At 45.5% G+C, this 18,422-nt stretch overlaps 1 protein-coding gene across 1 annotated transcript in view; it reads left to right on the top strand.

Moving 5' to 3' along the window:
* Positions 1-18,422, top strand: part of LONRF3 (LON peptidase N-terminal domain and ring finger 3) — a 137,019-nt gene that overhangs the window by 107,174 nt on the left and 11,423 nt on the right. Inside the window, exons 10-14 of the mRNA XM_088028536.1 lie at positions 2,527-2,682; positions 4,811-5,057; positions 5,803-5,896; positions 14,528-14,642; positions 16,841-16,962. Coding sequence (XP_087884662.1) covers positions 2,527-2,682; positions 4,811-5,057; positions 5,803-5,896; positions 14,528-14,642; positions 16,841-16,962 — 734 coding nt within the window. The remainder of the gene's footprint in view (positions 1-2,526; positions 2,683-4,810; positions 5,058-5,802; positions 5,897-14,527; positions 14,643-16,840; positions 16,963-18,422) is intronic.

Here is an 18,422-nt window from a genome sequence, read left to right as displayed (position 1 = left end):
GGTTGACCTCTCTCTCCAGCCACTTTTAGAGACCAGCTAGTGTCACTTCCACAACCACCTAATGGGAAGGGGCAAGGTGCTGTGCTAAGCTCTGAAGACCCAATGAGGCATAAGCCACAGTCTCCGTCCTCAAGGACCTTCCAATCCTGCATGTGTTACACAGCGCCCTATAAATGCCAGAGAATACAAGGGAGCAGATGCCCATAATGAGTGTCCTGAAGTTCTGAAGCAGGGCCAAGAATTTAGAGGCAAATTCCCACTGACCGTGATGAGGGCACGGCAGCCATATACGAACACTGAGGGCCCTCAGCAGTTCTTATTTACTGTACCGTTCCAGTTTCAGGGCTGAAGATTTGACAAAGATGGTCCAGCTTCACTTGGCAGTAATTAGCTACCTTAGGCACTCCCAGGCCTAGGTTTCTTTTTAGTGTTTGTTTTTACCTCGGATTCTTTCTTTTCCCCCTTCTTGACTCATTCGGGTCTTGCTAAGGCTGACACTGAAGTGGAATTGACTTTCATTCACGTGGAATGATTATTCTCACTGAGCGTTGACCCCAACTTTTGTTTTCCAAAGGTCTAGAATGAGGTCTTAGGTAGTAAAGGTAAGAAGTGAAGTGCTGTTGCTGTTTCTGCCTTGTCTCCTTCAATTTCTCCCCTCTGCCTCCCTTCCCACCCCCCTCCGTGCTCTGCCCTTTTAACCTTGTCCCTTGGGATGCTGTGTGGCTGCCACTGAAGAGCACCATGCTCTCTTTTCGAAAGTTTTTATCTCAATTCCAGTTAGTTAACATACACTGTTATATTAGTTTCAGGTGTACAACATAGTGATTCAACAATTGCATACATCACGCGGTGCTCCTCACGACAAGCAAGCACCGTGCTCTTTGGGGGAGAATTCCAGGGAGACTGCTTCAGAAGTGGGTTGGTCCTGTTGGGCCACTCAGGAGGGCTTCTGAAGGCCAACTTTGGTTCCTCAGGAGGAGGGGCCTCTGAAAGCTGGCATTTATGACCCTGGGCACTGTGAGTACCTCCCCACCTCACTCCTTTACCGACAACTTAGACCTGGGAAGTGGGTTTCCCAGAACTGGACGGAAAGTGCGATCTGTCTGAGGACTTTGGGCTTAAACACTCGGGCCTCTGCCTGGGCCCTGGGATGGATAAGTGTCTTAATTCAATTCCATCCGGGGTGATGAGTATGCATTGGACGTCTGCCATGGGCCTCCAGAAGCTGGCCATCTGGTTAGAGAGAAAGACTTACGTGTGCGGCACGATTCTGAGACCAGGGCGAGACTGTGTAGTGTAAGGTGCTCCATTATGTGCAGTAGAGAACACGAACTGGACAGGTGACATCAGGGGGCTAGAGTTGTAGCACCGGGGCTAGCCTTGGAGACTGAGCAGGGTTTGGCTATGTGGAAAGTGCTGACGTCTCAAGGAACATCGTGAAGGCACTGCTGGGGGGCCAGCAAGGGGACAAATTAAATTGGACAGAGTTTGGTTGGAGTTTCTGTCAGTCTCCTTTGATCAGTTCATACCCTATTCTGCTGAGCAAGGGCGTGGAGCATCCTTTAGTGGGTCTCCAGACACTGCAGTGGCTGCCCAGTGGTAAACACTTCAATGTGTGTTCGAAGCCAAGCGAGCTGCTTTCTTGTGTTTCATGTTACGTACAGTATGTCCACATGTCTATCTGTAACCCGTGCTGGCACAGGGGAGAATTGAAACAAGAATGAGGGCAGCTCGTGGGGAAGCCTGCACAAGAACACACATCCTTGACTCCCGGGCCCTTCTGGGTCCTCTGGGTCTTCACCTGCCACCTCCCCCACCCCCCACATTCTCCAACCGCAAGGGAAACCAGCCCCAGACTGGAACCCGCCTGCCTCCAGTACTTGAAGTTACCCGACAGTCTCTGCACAGTGAAGGCCAGAATGGGGGAGGCGAGGCTGGGTTTTGCTCTTCCCACCACTTCACTGTGGAAAGGATTAAAGGTCCAAGGAGGATGGTCCGGGAAGGAGGGAGCAAAATGGGCCGGCAGGGGAAAGACATGGAGGAACCTAGAAGACACGTGTAGACTTCTATCCACGGGCATGCTACGGACGTGACTGCAGGTCCCCCGGTGTTGTTTGTCTCCTGCCTTCACCTCTCTGTCTCTTTCCTCCTAGATAGGTCTTGAATTTCCACTGCAGATATTTCTATGGAATGGTAGCATGGGAGTGATGGTTCTTAACTTTGGCTAGGGTGACAAAGGCATCTGTGGTGCCATTTTGAAATCCAGATTCTGGGGCCACGCTTCAGACCTGGGGGAGCCAGGCATGGGAACTTGGAAACTGGAGTGGTCATAAGCTCCCCAGGTACCTCTGATGCACGCCGAACTGAGGCCCCCTGCCCTTGTATGTTGGGGTCTCTGGTTCCAGGCTGCTTCCCTGGAGTTTCACCCCACGAACTGTGTCCCCTGCCCCTTCCTCCCCCTCCCCCCCCCACCACCCAAGCACCTGTAGAAACTTAAGCAGTGAAGTCTTCTGTTTTATGTCACAGCTTCTCCTTAGTTTCTTTTCACCATCAGTCCCGGGGGACTCTCAGGAACATTTTCCCGATATCCTGAAGTTGTTGGCACCTCACCCTAGATTAAAGGAACACGTAGAATCAATGGCTACTGAAGGCACCAGTCATAATCTACCAAAGTTGTCACAGGTAAAACTCAACTCGCCCAGCTCGCTCGCGATGCTTCGTTTGGCTGTTGTGTGGGCAAACGTGGGAGTGAGCCCTACCTCTCCTTCGGTTCCTGAAAAGGAAGAAATGGAATCGCTAGTGGTTGTGTTCTTTGCTAGAAGGTTATTTCTTACAGATAAAACTGGATTTCAGGCACGGTCCCGGGGGGGTTTGGTTTTATTACCTTCATTTTTTTCAGTTCTTGGTCAGATCCAGCTGAGAGAGAGATTTAATAGAAGTAAAAAGGAGTTGGCCCGCTTCCCCTGGAACCATTCAGTCCTGGCGGCTTTATCAGTTTAGGGGCGGAGCCTGGGAAGAGGCCTAACAACCCCTCCTTTCCTGCTTTTTTTGTTTGTTCAAGCAGCTGGTCTTTGAGCACCAGCTGAGTTCCTTGTGCAAAGACAGCTCCATTTGATCCCCAAGTGGAGGTAATTTTATATTCCCGCATGGTGTCTTACACATCAGTAGACTTCCAGGACGTAGCTGTAGCGAGGAAGAGGGAAGCAATTTGGGAAGCATTAAGTCCCTGGGAGGAAGACGGGTGTTTGGGCCCATCTTTGAGAACAAGGGAAGAGAACCACGGAGAGCTGGGCTCCAGGCCCTGGCTTTCCCAGCAGAGGGCAAGTGGCCAGAAGCTGGGGCTCAGAAGTCCAGACTTGAAGGCAGAACTTAGCCCTGAAAACCTAGGCTCCTTGAGGCAACAGTCTCCCCTCCCTCCGTGCCGTGTGTCCTTCCCCTGTATGGAAGCCCTGTGATCTCCACGGTTTCTTGGGTTCTCTGACAGGCAGGAAACTTAACGTTTTCCCTGCTTCTCTCCCCGCTCTTGAGAAGGAATAAAAAGTAGGTGTGCCTGACTTAAAAAAACAAAACAGAACAAAAAACGGGGCAGAACCAAGTATCTTCTGAGGTCAGAGAACCCCTATTGCATTTCAGTAATGTTTGAGATCATGTTTGAGTACATGACTGAGAACACTAATAGTGAACTGAAGAAGTGCCTGGAGTGACTCCTCATTGCAGCTCAATCAGAAATGAAGGAAAATAGCACCCCTGGCTTTCAGGGGTGAGCCAGCTGTGGGGAATGGGGGATTGGGCTTCCACATAAACTTTGCAAAGCAGTGTACTCCCGTATGGACAATGCCTGGGGCTCAGGGGAAGTTGAGGGTGCAGCACTGCTCGGGTGCTGCAGATCCCCTGAACTCCCCAGGTTAGAGACAGAAAACTCACATCCTTTTTCTCCTTACCTCACTGTTCTCTCCCGACTATACACTCCCCATTTTCCATCTATCTACTATTTTGAGGGGCTAGGGGCTGGAAGGAAAGAAAACAACATGAGCATTTGGACCTGTGGACTATGGATTTAGAGTAGAGTTCAGGGTTCTCCAGATAAATCTGCACAAACACCTTGTCATTGGATTTATTTCTAGATTCATTTTCAAATGCTCTCTCCTGGACAAAAATTCTTGAAAAGGCTAGAGACATTATTGGTAATTTTACCAAATGACTTGTCTCTTTTTCAGACTTCTAACTCAAAATCTAGTCGAAAGAGTAGTTTGTCTTTTGACTGGTATAACACAGAGTTCTTTTGACTAGTGTAACAAAGAGCTCTGGAACCTGACGTGACTCCGCAGGCCTGTGAACACACCTGTGCCAAAGCCTTAGCCAAAGTCCTTTTGGAGCTGGTGTGGGGCTTGCAGATGGCCTGGAGTGGCCGTGAGAGCGGCCGGAGATTGAGTGATAGGATCTACCCCCACTGTGTGCCTTGGTTTCCCTCAGGTAGTAACTGGGGAAAGTTTTGGCCAGGAGAGGGGTGGGTGCCCCATTCTCTATCTGTCCCCTTCACCATGGCCCAAGGTGTCTGTCCTCTATACACCTTTCCATCCTTGCCTAGGGAAGTTCTTCTGTTTCACCCAGGCCTGGCATGCCTTCGTTGGTGATGCTGTGTGGCCAGAAGGAGGAAATATGCCTTCTGACTGCCCCCCAGTTAAGCTGTGTGTCCACTCAGCGACCAGGGCTACATAGTTTTCTCTCTGTCCCCGGTGGGTAGCAATGTCAGAGGACGGACGATGCTGGTCTTAAGGGGATACTGACATTTGGCTCTTTCTTCGTCCAGGAAAAGCCGGAGCTCCCACACTGTTCTAGTCAGGAGGAAGCGGCGGCGGGGGGAGACCGCAGCAGCCTGGCAAACCCAGTTAAAGTAGAGGGGGAGGGGCAGCGAGGCGACCAGAAAGGCCAGGCAAGAGACAAGGAGAAGGGGGACGCTGCCTCCGCCAAGGCTGGCAAATGCCAAGAAAAGAAAAGGAAGCATTGTCAAATTGGAACCCAAGACCCAGAGGTGCCTACTAAAGCCTTGAAGCCAGGTACTGACTCTACCCAGGGAGGAGGGGGCCTGAAGGAGGTGCCGGGGCTCACCAGCGTCTGTGGGTTACTTGGCCTCTGTCGGAGGGCTCTGTGGGCTCCACGGGCTCTGGATGCGCAGCCCAGCTCTGGCACTGAGCTCTGCCACCTCGGGGCGCCATGAGGCCTCTGGGAGAGCCCACACGGTACCTAGCGTACTGCTGGGGTCCACTAATAATAAGGAAAAGCCAAGGCATAAGGTCAGGCCCCGTTTCAAGTAATGACACCTCACGCCCTTGATGGTGTCCCCTCTTTCCAGGCCCACCTGCCCCCACCCTCGTCTCCACTCCAGGACCGGAGGAGCAAGGAGGTGTGGTCAGGCCTTGCCCTCCTCCTTCACAGCCGCCTCCCGTCTTCCCAGGGCGGGCTGGCAGTGGCGGGATTCAGTACCAGCCTTGAAGGCCTGACTCAGGCCGTGGAATTGCTGCTACTTCTGTCCAGTGAGGTGCCCGTTGCACCGGAGTCCAGTCTGCAGGGCTCTTGGACATTCCCAGCCTCACATTTTTCTTCCTGTGGGGCTGCCGGCAGCCTCCCGAGCGTCCTTCGGGGTACCCCATTCGCGGTGGCTCAGGTGGCCCCTGAATCTACCCTCTCGGAGGCAGGCTGAGAGTGGCAAACTAAAAAACTGAAGGGGTTCTTCTGCCTCGGGAGTGCTGTCTGTGAAAGCACAGTTGGTCCATCTCTGACTTACTGCTTTCTAAATCGCAGATCCTCAGGCTGAGCAGCGGGCCGAGGCTGCTGTCAGTGTTCCACTGCCATCCTCTGTGGATGCGTCTGACCTTGAATGTGCCCTATGTATGAGGTACGTGATGGGGACTATCACCTATTGCCGGGACCTTCTTCTCTGGGGAGTCTGGACCTTTCGGCTAGTGACTTATTGTTTGGTTGGTTAGCACGGAAAAGCATGGTTCTAACAGAATGCAAAGCACGCTGTTGTTTGTCACACGGGCTAGCTTGTGTCCCTTGCTTACAGATTATATTCCCTGCACTCCTGACTTGGAAATACCTAAAGAGTGGGAAGGAGATGGTCTACCCAGAGGTCACAGACTGATGGCCACACTCTGAATGTCTTTAGTTTGGCCTTCATGGGACTTTTTTTTTTGGTTGTCGTTAAATGTGAATGCTTGGCAATAGGACATACACTCTCCAGTTAGCCATGGTTCCCCTCTCTCCCAACTGCCTGTGTCTCATGTTTGCATTACTTTCCTGGTACCTTGTAGGTATTTTGAGTTCATGACCCTGGAACTAATCTCAACTACTGGGTCGAGATCTCAAAGCTCAAGGGCTAATGTCAATGCCATAGGCCTATTCTTTGGAAGCCAAGTAGAGGACCTGACTGGTTTTCGTTTGAACAATATTAGTAGTAGGCATGTACTACTTGGCCAGGCATCCCTTCTGTACCCAGTGGGGAAGCAAATTATCCTCACACCTGCCCACCCCCCTCAGAAAAAAAGGAAGCTGGTACAAGCTTGGGCTTTGTGAAAAAAAGTACTTTCATTTGTTTACTTTCACAGCTGTGACTTGGTGGCTATGAGGAGGAGCTCCAAAGCCAGATGGCCTGGGCTTGAACCCTGGCTCTGCCACTTACTGGCTGTTTGACATAGAGCAAGTGATTTTCTCTGCCACTGTTTTCTTGTCAGTAAAATAGAGAAGAGTAGTACCTACCCTATGAGGTTGTTATGATTAATTGAGAGAATCTATTTAAAACACTTAGAATGGTGCCTGACATAGTAAATACTCCATAAATGTTAACTCTTTTTCTAGACCAGAGATTCTTTAACTGTAGGCCCACGGACCCCTGAGGAATTCTATGTATGGATTCTAAAAGATCTGTGAATTCCCTGAAGTTGTATGTAAAAATGTGTGTGTGTGTGTGTGTGTGTGTGTGTGTGTGTTTTCAAACAAAGGTCCACAGATTTCAGTAGAATCTCAAAAGTGTCTTTTCTCCCCCCAAAATAGCATTAAAAGAAGGCTGAGACATTTGCATAAAAGTCGTTAAGATGATTGACCCAAGAGATGTCAAGAAAAATCCTGTGGTCTACCACACAGTGGGATCCAGCCACCCAAGGATCCTGAGATGTTTGTTTTATTGCCCTCTGCAAGCACGTATGCCTTCCATATCAATCACATGCATTTGTATTCGGAAGGACTTTTCTTATCCACATAAAAATGAGTACGGAGACCATTACCTGGACACGTACTTTTACTTTCTCTTAAAAATAACTGAATTGTCAGATTTGCTCCTGAGCTCGGGCAGACTGAAAACAAACAGTTCAGCAGATGAATGCAGCAGCACCGAAAGAAAGCCTTCCAGATACAATCGGGGAGTTTTAGGGGGTGTGGGTGAGAGTGGGGTGGGCTTTGTAACCAGTTCCCTTTGACCATCTTCCTGTGTCCCCCTCACAACAAAGTGTCAGGTTGGTCATGGTGGAGCCAAGGTATGAGGCAGAAACTCTGCTTCCAAGCAGAGAAATGGGCCTCCACCATTGGGCCTCTAAGCCACGGTCTTTCAGGTGTTAGACTTTGCCAGACTTGGTTTAGCTTGTTCAGAAAGCCCAGGTCTTTGCTGGACGTATCCTCCTTAATACTCCTCCCAACATCCAGCCAACAAAAAATCAAACACACAGACTCATCCTGTTTGTGTTTTTGCTGAGGGCTCAGAATCCTGAGGTTGGAGTTCTTTTGTTCTGTTTCCTCTGCTTTCTCCCTTTCATCTTGTTTGTCCCTGATCTCAACAGGGGGCTTCAGAGAAGAGTTAGAAATTTGCTCCAAGAAATAAACACCAAGAGGATAAGACCCCCTTCTGGTTTGCTCACCCTGAGTTTAAAAGCCATTATTTCCCTTATCCTGCCCCTCTGTTCTAAATGAGACTTCAAAACAAAAGCCCAGCTTTGTCTGGGGTAGCTGTCGTATAGGCTGGTAAGTTTTAAGGGGACTCCAGATGCCTCAGGGTGCAAAGGAACCTGCCAAGTCCAGAGGGCATTTCTGACCCCAAGGCTCTTAACTGTAGCCCTTGGGGCACCTGGGTGGCTCAGTTGGTGAAGCATCTGCCTTCGGCTCAGGTCATAATCTCGGGGTCCTTGGATAGAGCCCTGTGTTGGGGGGGGGTCCCCACTCAGCAGGGAGTCTGCTTCTCTCCCTCTCTCTCTCTCCCTCGGCCCCTCCCCCCACTTGTGCTCTCTCCCTCTCTCAAATAAATCAATAAAATCTTTAAAAAAAAACTGTAGCCCTTGGTCAGAAGCATGTAGCTCCCCTTCCAACAGGGTTTGTAAGGCAGAAATCAGATGTTGACAGAGGCGGTTTCATATACATGCTTTAGTTTGAATACAGTCTTGACAAAGTTCCTGTTTCCACCTCTCTAGGGCTTTTTTTTCCCTTTTTATTGTCATTAGGATTATTGTCAGCTTCTATTATGACCCTCATGTGTCTTTGAAGGAGAGGGTGTCTAAGGGTTGAGATATTTCCAAACCATCTGCTGGGTCATGAAACTAGGCATTTGTATCTCCTCTAGAAGTTTCTAGAATGAAATCCAGTCCCGTGGCGCTGCATTAGTAGAAGGCAAGTTGGAGTGCAAAGTTCATCTGACTCTAGAGGGAAACTCGGGAGCCACTTGTATGTCTTGCTGGGAAAAGGGTGGAAAAAGTGAATGGGACAAGAATTGGAGTGTGCATTAATGAGACACTTTCCAATCTCCCAAGTCCCCCTGGCTGGATTGGGAGAACTCTGTTGAGGGAAGTTGTTTCCTAATTCCAGCCCCTCAGAACTCTGCCCCTCAGTCTTTCGTGACTGGAAACCTTCCCTTAAGATTTAGCCAGCTGGATACTCTCGCCACTGTGGGCCACCGCTGGGGCTATTGTGGAACAGCGCCTTTGGGGCGACAAAAAGATATTTTGAGATGTGGAACAAGAATGTTTGATATTTGAACCAGTTACCTGATGGCCCAGTGACCTCTTTGTCAATTGAAATGAAAACTTTGTATTTAACCTAGTTTTAGCTACTCAAATAGCTGGGTGTTAAGGAGTCTGTTCCCCCCTCCCCCATCTCTCTCCTTCCTTCCCTCTCTCTTTTTCTTTCTCTCTCTCCACTCCCCTCCTTCTCAGTCCCTCCTCGCACTCATTTGATAGCAGCAGAAGAACACAATACAAGGATGTAACTGGTGGGAAAAGATAGCTATTTCCAGACAAGCCAAGCATTTTATCCGGGCTGACATCTAACTGAAAACATTTATTATTACTATTGTTTACTCCACCACTGTGACAATGTAAAATGCTTTCTTGTGAGAAAATCTGGCTATACTCTGATTTATAAATGCCTCCCTGAAGTATTTCCTGCAATCATTACCTAAAGTGGTAAATAAAAGGTAGAGGACTTTAAGTATATACCTATTTCTAGCTCTATCTATATATACAGAGTTCTCTCTCTCTCTCTCTCTCTCTCTCTCTCTTTCTGGGGTGGGGAGAGAGAGAGGGAGAAAGAAAACTGTGTTGTCAGTACGTGCATCTACACATGGATGGATGATGTCTGTTCTAGATAGAGATGTGCACACTGTCGCAGCTGTGTCATATAGTGGAGCAGGAAGATGAGCTTGGAAATAAGGTGTGACTTCACACCCCAAGCCCTGCTCCTTCCTAGCTAGCTGTGTGACCTTGGGCAAGTCATTTAACCTGTCTGAGTTTTAATTTCCTCAGTAGTAATATATGAAGTTAATTTATATGAAAAACAGTATTACACCAAGAATAGCAAGAGAAATATACTCCATCTGTTTCTTGTCACCTTACTCCGTCAGCCTTTGTAGAGGAGCAGAGTATCCCTGAACGTAGAAGTGACTTGAGTTCTGAAAGATGATAGATTCTGAGCATCTGAACTTTGAATTATTTCAAAGCAGTCATTATGCAGCATCTGTAGCAGCCTTCTTGTCTGCGACCACTCAGATCGGGGCATTTTAATCACAGTTCTTGCTAAGAGTTGCTGTTTGCTTTTGTGTCTGTTTCGTTCATCTGCTTATTAAATGTCAGTATTTATTGCAGTTAATTAGCCAGCCATATCACTGCTGTTTTACAAAAGGCCCGATTTTGAAGTTCTCAGGAAAAACAGTTTAGCAGGTACAGATTCCTCAATCATCATCATCATTAGTGTCATTGACTAATGTGTAATGAGTTTTCAGATTCATAGGACTCAAATTACTGAGGAAGTGAGACTTTCTGATTTGGCTGCTCCAGGAGATCACAGCAATGGTTTCCAAATCAGCCTGCAAATCACACTTGTGAGAAACATTCTACATTGTGAAATACACACGGCGGAAAAGTACGTAAAATTAAAATTCTGTTCTCTTAACAAAATTCTGTAGAGAGGATACTCATGCAGCCCTTCTCAGTTCAAGAAATAAAACGTGGCCAGGACCCCAGAAGCCTCCTGTGTGCCACTTCCGAATCACGACTCCTTGCCCCTTGCCCACTGAAACCACTATCTTGACTTTTCTCTCTTCTTAAAAACAGTTTTACCACCCATGCATGCATCTCTAAATGGTGTAATTTAGTTTTATCTAGTTCTAAAACACTTTATATAAATTGAACTATCCAGAACATATTTCTTTTTGTTCTGGCTTCCTTTCCACAGAATTAAGGTTTATTCGTGTTGCTGCATATTGGTAGAGTTTGTTCATTTTCATTCATTTATAGTGGCCCGTTGTAAGAATCTACCACAGTTTCTTTGTCAGTTCTGTTATAGATGGATATTTGGGTTGTTCCTAGTTTGGAGTTATTATGGCCAACAATGCTATGAGCAGTTTTTATGTATGCTGGTGCATATCAATCTTTGCCCATCTTTGACTAGGTTATCTCTCTTTTTCTTACTGACTTATAGGAGCTTTATGTATGTTGTAAACATAAGTCCTCTGTTAGTCAAGTGTGTTGCAAATACCTTCTCCCACTTGTGACTTGCCCTTTTGCTCTCTTAATGGCATCTTTTGATGAACTTACAAGTTCTTCGTTTTAATGCAATGAAAATTATCGATCTTTTCATTTATAGTTAGTGGTGTTTTTTTTCCTTGTGCATGTCTTGCCTAAAAAATCTTTTTTCTTTTACCTTGAGGTCATCAAGACATTCTATTGTGTCTTCTAAAAACTTCACTGTTTCACATTTACCTTTCCAGCGCACATGGAAGTGATTTTTGTGTATGGTGTGAGAGATGGCCCAACTTCATTTCCTCATATGGACAGCCAGCTATCCCAAATAGCATTTACTGAGAATGCTATTCATGTACTGAAAATCCCCCCTCTGCTTTGAAGTACCGCAGTTGTCGTAAATCAAGAGTCTGGGTCTGGGTCTATTTCTGGGCTTTCTGTTCTATTCACGGATCTATTTGTCCTTGTGCTAGCCCTATACTGTTTTAATCACTACAGCTTTATAATAAAGTCTGACGTCTGGTAGAGCAAGTCCTCCCACACTGCTGCTCTTAGAAGTGTCTCCGCTCCTCTTGACCCTTTGCCTTGCCTTATACAGTTTAGAAATCAACTTGGCAAGTTCCATAAAAACAAACATGTGAAATAAGCCACTGGGATTTTTATCGGGATTAATCAGGTCTTCTTTACTTCCTTTCGATGAGGTGTTTACAGTTCTTTCCATCAGAGGTCTCGTACAACTTTTGTTGGATTTATTCCTGGGCACTTGATTTCTAAACGTGATTGTAAATGTTACTTTTTTTAAAATGTGTTTTCTTATGTTTTTTGCTGGTGTATAGAATACAATCGTGTGTGTGTATTTATCTAACATCCTTGCTAATACTATCAATTCTTATGAATTCTAATAATCATTCTGTAGATTTTTTAATTAAAAAAAATTATGTGTTTTAGAGAAAGGGGGTGAGGGGGAGGGCAGAGGGAGAGGCAGTCTTTAAGCAGACTCCAGGCTGAGTGCAGAGCCTGACGTGAGGCTTGATCTCATGACCCTGAGGTCACTACCTGAGCTGAAACCGAGAGTTGGAGGCTCAGCTGACTGAGCCACCCAGTACCCCCTGTAGATTCTTTTAGATTTGACCAGTTCACCATCACATCATGTGTGAATAAGGACAGATTTGTTTTTTCCATTGTAACCCTCATACTTTTAGATTTTTCTTCTTGCCTTAGTACACTGGTTAGGACCTCCATCATAGTGTTTTTGAAAACTAATATTACTTTTTGGCCAATTTAATAACTAAAATTTATTAATTCTGTTAAACAAATGAGCTGCTTTCTAAAACAAGAATATAACATTCAAAAAGTAGAAAAAGTGAATCTATCAAAAGCCTCTCTCTTACTCCAGACCTTCATTTGCTTTTTTTTTTTTTTAATTTCAACATTTTAACATTTTTTATTTGTACTGGTACGGACTTATTAAATATCACCTTTTCAATGACCGTTCAATGTCTGTCCTCTCGTCTCCTAGAAGTCAGATGCCTTCTTGTACTTGTCATATTGCCAGCACCTAGCTCTGTGTCAGCACGCAGAGCATGTTTGCTGAACGAATAAGTGAGAATCTGTTTTGTGGATAGCTTGTTAAATTTAAACTGATTTCTCTTAAGAAACTATTCATTTCTTTCCCACAAGATGGCTTTCCCCTCATATTCCACAAGAATTCTTTTTAATCAAGAAAGAGGGGAATGTGCCAGCAGCTGCTAGACTTTCATTGGCTTGTTAAAAATACCAAATCTCTGTCCCTCTCTTTGACCCGCTAAATCGCAAACTTTATCCAGTGGAGCTTCACCATGTCTGTGTTTTTAAAGCTCTACAGGTAGCTCTGATAATTAGGTTTGAGACCAATACAGAAGATTCACCTATGCAGAGATTAGTAGGATTGTATAATACAGTGATTTTCAATCCTGGCTGCACATTAAACCCACCCAGGAGCTTTAAAAAAAAATCCTGGTGCCTGGCCCTTACCCTGGACCAACTGATCTGAATCTCTGCAGGTGTGGTCCCTGCATCTGTAATTTTTAAAAGTTCCCCAGGTGATGGTGGGGGTTGGGGGCTGCGGATCAGGAGGTAGGATTTACAAAGGGACATGAGGCAATGTTTGGGGGTGACGGGTATGTTCATGACCTGGATTGTGGAGACTGTTTCATAGATGTGCACATATGTTAAAACTTACCAAATTGTAAACTTTAAGTATGTGCAGTTTATGCATGTCAATTATACATCAATAAAGCTATTTAAAGAAAAAACTCTCCAGGTGATTCTCACACACAGCAGTGGTTGAGAATCATTGTTTTAACAGAAAGAGCACACGACTGGAAGGTGGAAATTGGATAGACTTTCACTGCCAACATGTAAGTGGCTTCCTCCCCTCTGGACCTCAGTTTCATTCTGGTTAGTGGGTTCGATTTTTTCCGGGGAGTACTAATGTCATCTCTGACATTTTGATTCTTCTGCTCAGCCTGTGTGCGCCAGGCTGTCGTTGCACCTCCTGGCCACACGTGGGGGCTGTGCAGCTGGCTGCCTCTTCCTCTCAACTGAACACTCTTGTGAGGTCAAAATAGGCTGGTCAGGCATCTGTCTTTCCCTTCTGTTTGTCCTTTGGTGAGCGGGAGCCCCACTTCTGATCCACCATCTTCAGCTGCCCCCACCCAGTGGTCCTGCTGCAGGTGAGCCTTTCTTTTTAAGCAAAGTAAATCCATGAATCTCTGAATGTACAGAACAGCTTTTAAAAAGATTCCCCAGATTGCTTTGAAAATATCCAGCTCCTACAAAGCAGTTAAAGTCGGATCTAATTGAAGTATATGGATGCAGACCTACATATGTGTATATGTGTGTGTGTGTCTATCAGTAAGCACATTGACAGTATTACTTTACTGCCTCTAAGAAAACGATCCATTCATACAAAGATAGTTATGTATTTGTTACAGGTACAATTTTGAGATTCTTCAGTCAGTAAACATTGCTTAGGTGAAAAATGGAATCAAGGTTAGCAAACAAACCAAGTCTTTTTCCATTGTATATATGATATAAAGTACTTAAATGAGTAAATGTGTGAGACAAGAGTGTATGTGTGTTTATCTGTCTCTGTGTCTCCATATCCTTAGGCGAACAGATTGGCTAAATATTTTAGAACGTAATCTATTCAGACACTCTGGGCATTAATCTCTATTTTTCTGGGACCTGACAGGGAAAAACAATCTGGATGCCAGTCAGAAGAGACTGACTAGAACTGATGTTACAAGATGATCTAGCTATGTCATAAATGTTGATAAATGCATTATTTTAAAAATCCACCTCAGAAATAAAAAAGTAAATGCTTTTCTAAGTGCAACAACAGCAGGGAATTATTTGAAAAAAGGAAAGACCCCTCTCCTTACACAGAATTTTCCTAATAATACTATAAAACCTTAACATTGAGTAGCTCTGTCTTTTATTTTTTTGTCTTATTGCATGTTTCTATTATTTCGATTCCTAAATTTCAGATTATTCTATGAGCCAGTCACCACACCTTGTGGGCATACATTTTGTTTAAAATGCCTTGAAAGATGCCTAGACCACAACGCCAAGTGTCCGTTGTGCAAAGACGGTCTCGCACAGGTAAGACGTTCTTTCTTCCTTGATTAGGTTATAGCTTATCTGGAACTGGAAACTAAAATGCTGCCCTGTTGGACCCCAAGCCAGTGCACTGTGCTTGGGCAAAATACTCCCTCGGGCCATCGGTCTGTTTTTCCTGTCTTAGAGCTCCCCCTCCCCTCTTCACAAAGTCCTTCAGGAAAGTGGGGCAACATCTAGGTTTTTATGAACTGTAAATAGTGAAATTAATTTGTGATGGAAACAAAAGTATTAAATTGATGGTAAGCAGGGATCCTGCTAGGTGCTAAGCCTATCATGGCACCCGATTCACCTCAATCTTAGGTGAATCCTCTGTCCTCTCTGGGCTTGGACTAGATGAGCTCTGATGTCTTCTCATCATCAGTGTTTATTCTGTGGTTTGAAGGGATCACTCCCAGGTCCCCAGAAAAACCTCACAGACCTTCAGTGTGGTCCCTGTTCCATGCCCCCCCGCCCCAGGAGCTGCTGTACTTATTAGCAGATACTTGGCTACTTGAAAATCTCTGCAGCTTACAGATCCTCCGAAAGGAACCACACAGGCTGCCACCATTGTTTTTCAGGTGGACCTGATGGAATTTCTTATAGCACAGGAATACCTGGGAGCCCATCTTGTTTTCCCTCCCTTGGGGACTTGTGCAGGACACGTTACAGTCAATCTTAATGTTCCTTGACCCCTGTCGTCCCCGAGGAGAGGTCAGAGATGCAAGACTATCTCTAGGTGAACGTAGGTCCAAAGAAATCACTTGTTGAGCTTTCTCAACACCCAAACATTTGAACTAAGGGAATGGAGTGAAATAATCATCCAGGATAACCCTGGGGGTGTGTGTGGGGTTGGAGGGGAGGCTCACTTGTCACACTGTGCCTAGATCAGGGGGTGGGGTCTGCTGGCCTGATTGTGGGTGAGGAGCCCATGGTCCTTATACTTAAACAATACATTTGTGTTGTGGTAACACTACAATATTCAAATAAGCAGAAAGAAGAAAAATCTACTCATGCTCAGCACCTGGAGAAAAACCACTGTTAACATTTTAGTATGTGCCTTTCCTGGGTTTTTGTTTTAGCATCAGCGGAGGAATCTGGATTAGCAACCTCCTGAGTCATTGCTTTTCCCCAAAGACTGGGACTGGGCAAAGCAGTTGATCTTCTGCTGTCAGGCAATGGCAGTGGCTGAAAAGGCATCCTAAGAGCAGATGCTGTAGGGTCCCAGACTCAGGGGCTAGAAAATATTCTCATCTGTCTCTGCGTATTGACACAGGGGAGCACTTACACCATTTCCAAGAGAGAAAAATATTTTATGCCAATCATGGTCACTGCAGAATAGACACAGATAGCTCATACTTGGAAAGGAAAAATGGTCTCAAACCAGCAATTTTATACTCAGGAGCTCCCCCTGCTGGGTCTCCGTGGGTAGTGTCCATAGCAAGCAATTTGCAGATGTTTTAACTCTCATTGTCTGGTTCACACAGTTGAATTCCCACTGCTTACGGATCCCTGGATATGCATGGAGTAGGGGTGTTTGGGAGGATAGTAATAGTGACAAATGGACCTGAGTTTGGCTCTGAAATCATGGTTTATAACATAATTTCAGTGATAACCTAGATGATATATCTAAAAAACAAATAGACAAAATCACCAGTATTATAGCTGTTTTGTTTTGTTTTTAGCTAAAGTGCGGAGGGGCGTGAATATTTAGACTGGCAATATCCAGAAGCCAAGCATTGGGGTGGGGTGCGGTAGGGGTGGGACAGGTCAGGAAAAGATCAATGTTTGAAAGTGGCTTTTTCATTCCCCAAACATTTTGACCAGACTTTCAGCATATCCCAGATGGAGACCATTTTTGCGAGCTTGTAAATGTAGTAACCAGAAAAAGGAAAGGGAAGGATCCGCCCCCCCTTTTTTTGACAAGAACGTAATCTCAATTTGAGTGTTTTAGGGAAGCTCTGAGATTTTTAGAACTTCAATGCAGGTCTTTTTCCCTTGTTAAAATATTTTGCCTAATTATAAAAGTAATTAGTTACATGTAACATCCAGAGAATATATGCATTATGATGTTATCAGCTGCTAATGTGTGGGTCCAAATTACTCCAATATGTGGGTCATTCAACTATTCTACTGATTACATCAGATGTGCTTTGTGTTTTTCTGAGGACTGCATAATATCTCATTGCCCTGTTCCCCCATAGTGCTTGGCATCCAGAAAATATAGCAAAAATGTCATAATGGAAGAGCTAATAGCTAAATTCCTTCCAGAAGAACTCAAGGAACGAAGGCGGCTTTATGAAGAAGAAATGGAAGAACTTTCTAAGTATGTATATGCACGTTTCTCTTTTTTCTCTTTTCAGTTTCACTCATAGCAGCTCATAGAACTGAATATGCACATTACTTCCTAACTTCTCACTTGGTGATATCATGTTGGTAGCTTGGCATTGGCCTTGGTGAGAGTATCTATGCTATAGAAATTGGCAAATGCTATAAGCCAGAGCTTCCCCCAACCAAAAGCCAGTTTGTTCAGCATTTACCAACACACCACTGAAGAAGCGAAAGTCAAACCATCGGCCAGGTCACATCTTGGCACTTGTAACTGGGTGTTGCTGGTAGGAGTAAATAGGAGTAGCTAAATCAGGGGAACTTACAGTGTGTACAGAAGACTGCAAATACTTAAGAAGGTGCTATGAGGTAGGAGTAAATTGGAGTATCTAAATCAGGGGAACTTACAGCATGTACAGAAGACTGCAAATACTTAAGAAGGTGCTATGAGGTTAAGAATTTTGGTGCCAGCCAGACCTGGGCTTGTGACCCAGTTCTGCCACAAAGCAAGTATACTTCAGGGCCTTGGGCAAGTGACTTGATCTCTCTGGACCTCAGTTTCCTCATCTGTAGCTTGGGAATGATCAGTTCTTACCTCACGGACTAGTTATGAAGATCAAATGCGTTTAAGTACTTAATAAATGGTAATAGTGAGACAGCTGCTTGTTCTGTGCTTCCTTTGCCAGGGACGTGGGAGATGCAGGGTAAGGATGGGGATGGAAGTAGGCCTCTTCCGCCCAGCTGGAAGAGCAGCTCACTTAGAAAAAGCAGGAGGCAGTCTCTCACTTCCACCTCTCCTACTGCTGCCCTCCCACCTCCCGATCCCCAGTGGAATCCTCACAGCATTCTGGGGGCGAGGTGCCTGATGACAAAAGCTGCTCTGGTTTTCTGCCCACCCTGTGGGGAAACATTTCTAAACTGCCACCGGTTTGTTTGAGTGAGCCTCTCACTTTGAATGATATGTTTTCCTGAGAAGCTAGAAATGAAATCCTTTTTTTTTTCTCATTGACTTATAGTAGATCTACTCAGAACATCTTTATTTCTGATTCTTAAATTCACCTTGAGTTTCTCCAAGCCCTTCTCTCCAATATCATTTAATGTCTTATTAATAAACACTGGAATATACTAGAGGGATACCTATTTAAAGAAATCGTAAACTGAAGACTTCGGGGATTTGGGCAGATGGTCTTGTATCTATTGATAGGTTCCAGTATTGGATTTACCAGACAAAGACGAGAACAGTGATCCACGAGGAGCTGGCCCGGTTGGTGGTTTCCCGTTAGGCTGTGTGTCTGCTTCTTCATGGGCGCTTGTTGAAGGGCAAACTCCTGGGTCCTAACTCCAGAGCTAATGTACCAGTATCTCGGGGGGGGTCCTGCAGCCCGTTGTCTGGATTTAAGGGCCCCTGGTGCCTGATGCACAGGAGCGTTTGAGCATCCACTGGGCTAGATTACACTT

The sequence above is a fragment of the Eumetopias jubatus genome, unplaced genomic scaffold, assembly GCF_037043125.1.
Source record: "Eumetopias jubatus isolate StellerSeaLion01/CBP00866 unplaced genomic scaffold, mEumJub1_p1.0 scaffold_11, whole genome shotgun sequence".
NCBI lineage: Eukaryota > Metazoa > Chordata > Mammalia > Carnivora > Otariidae > Eumetopias > Eumetopias jubatus.
Note: the sequence above shows the minus strand (reverse complement) of the source record. Positions and strands in the feature narration are given on the sequence as shown.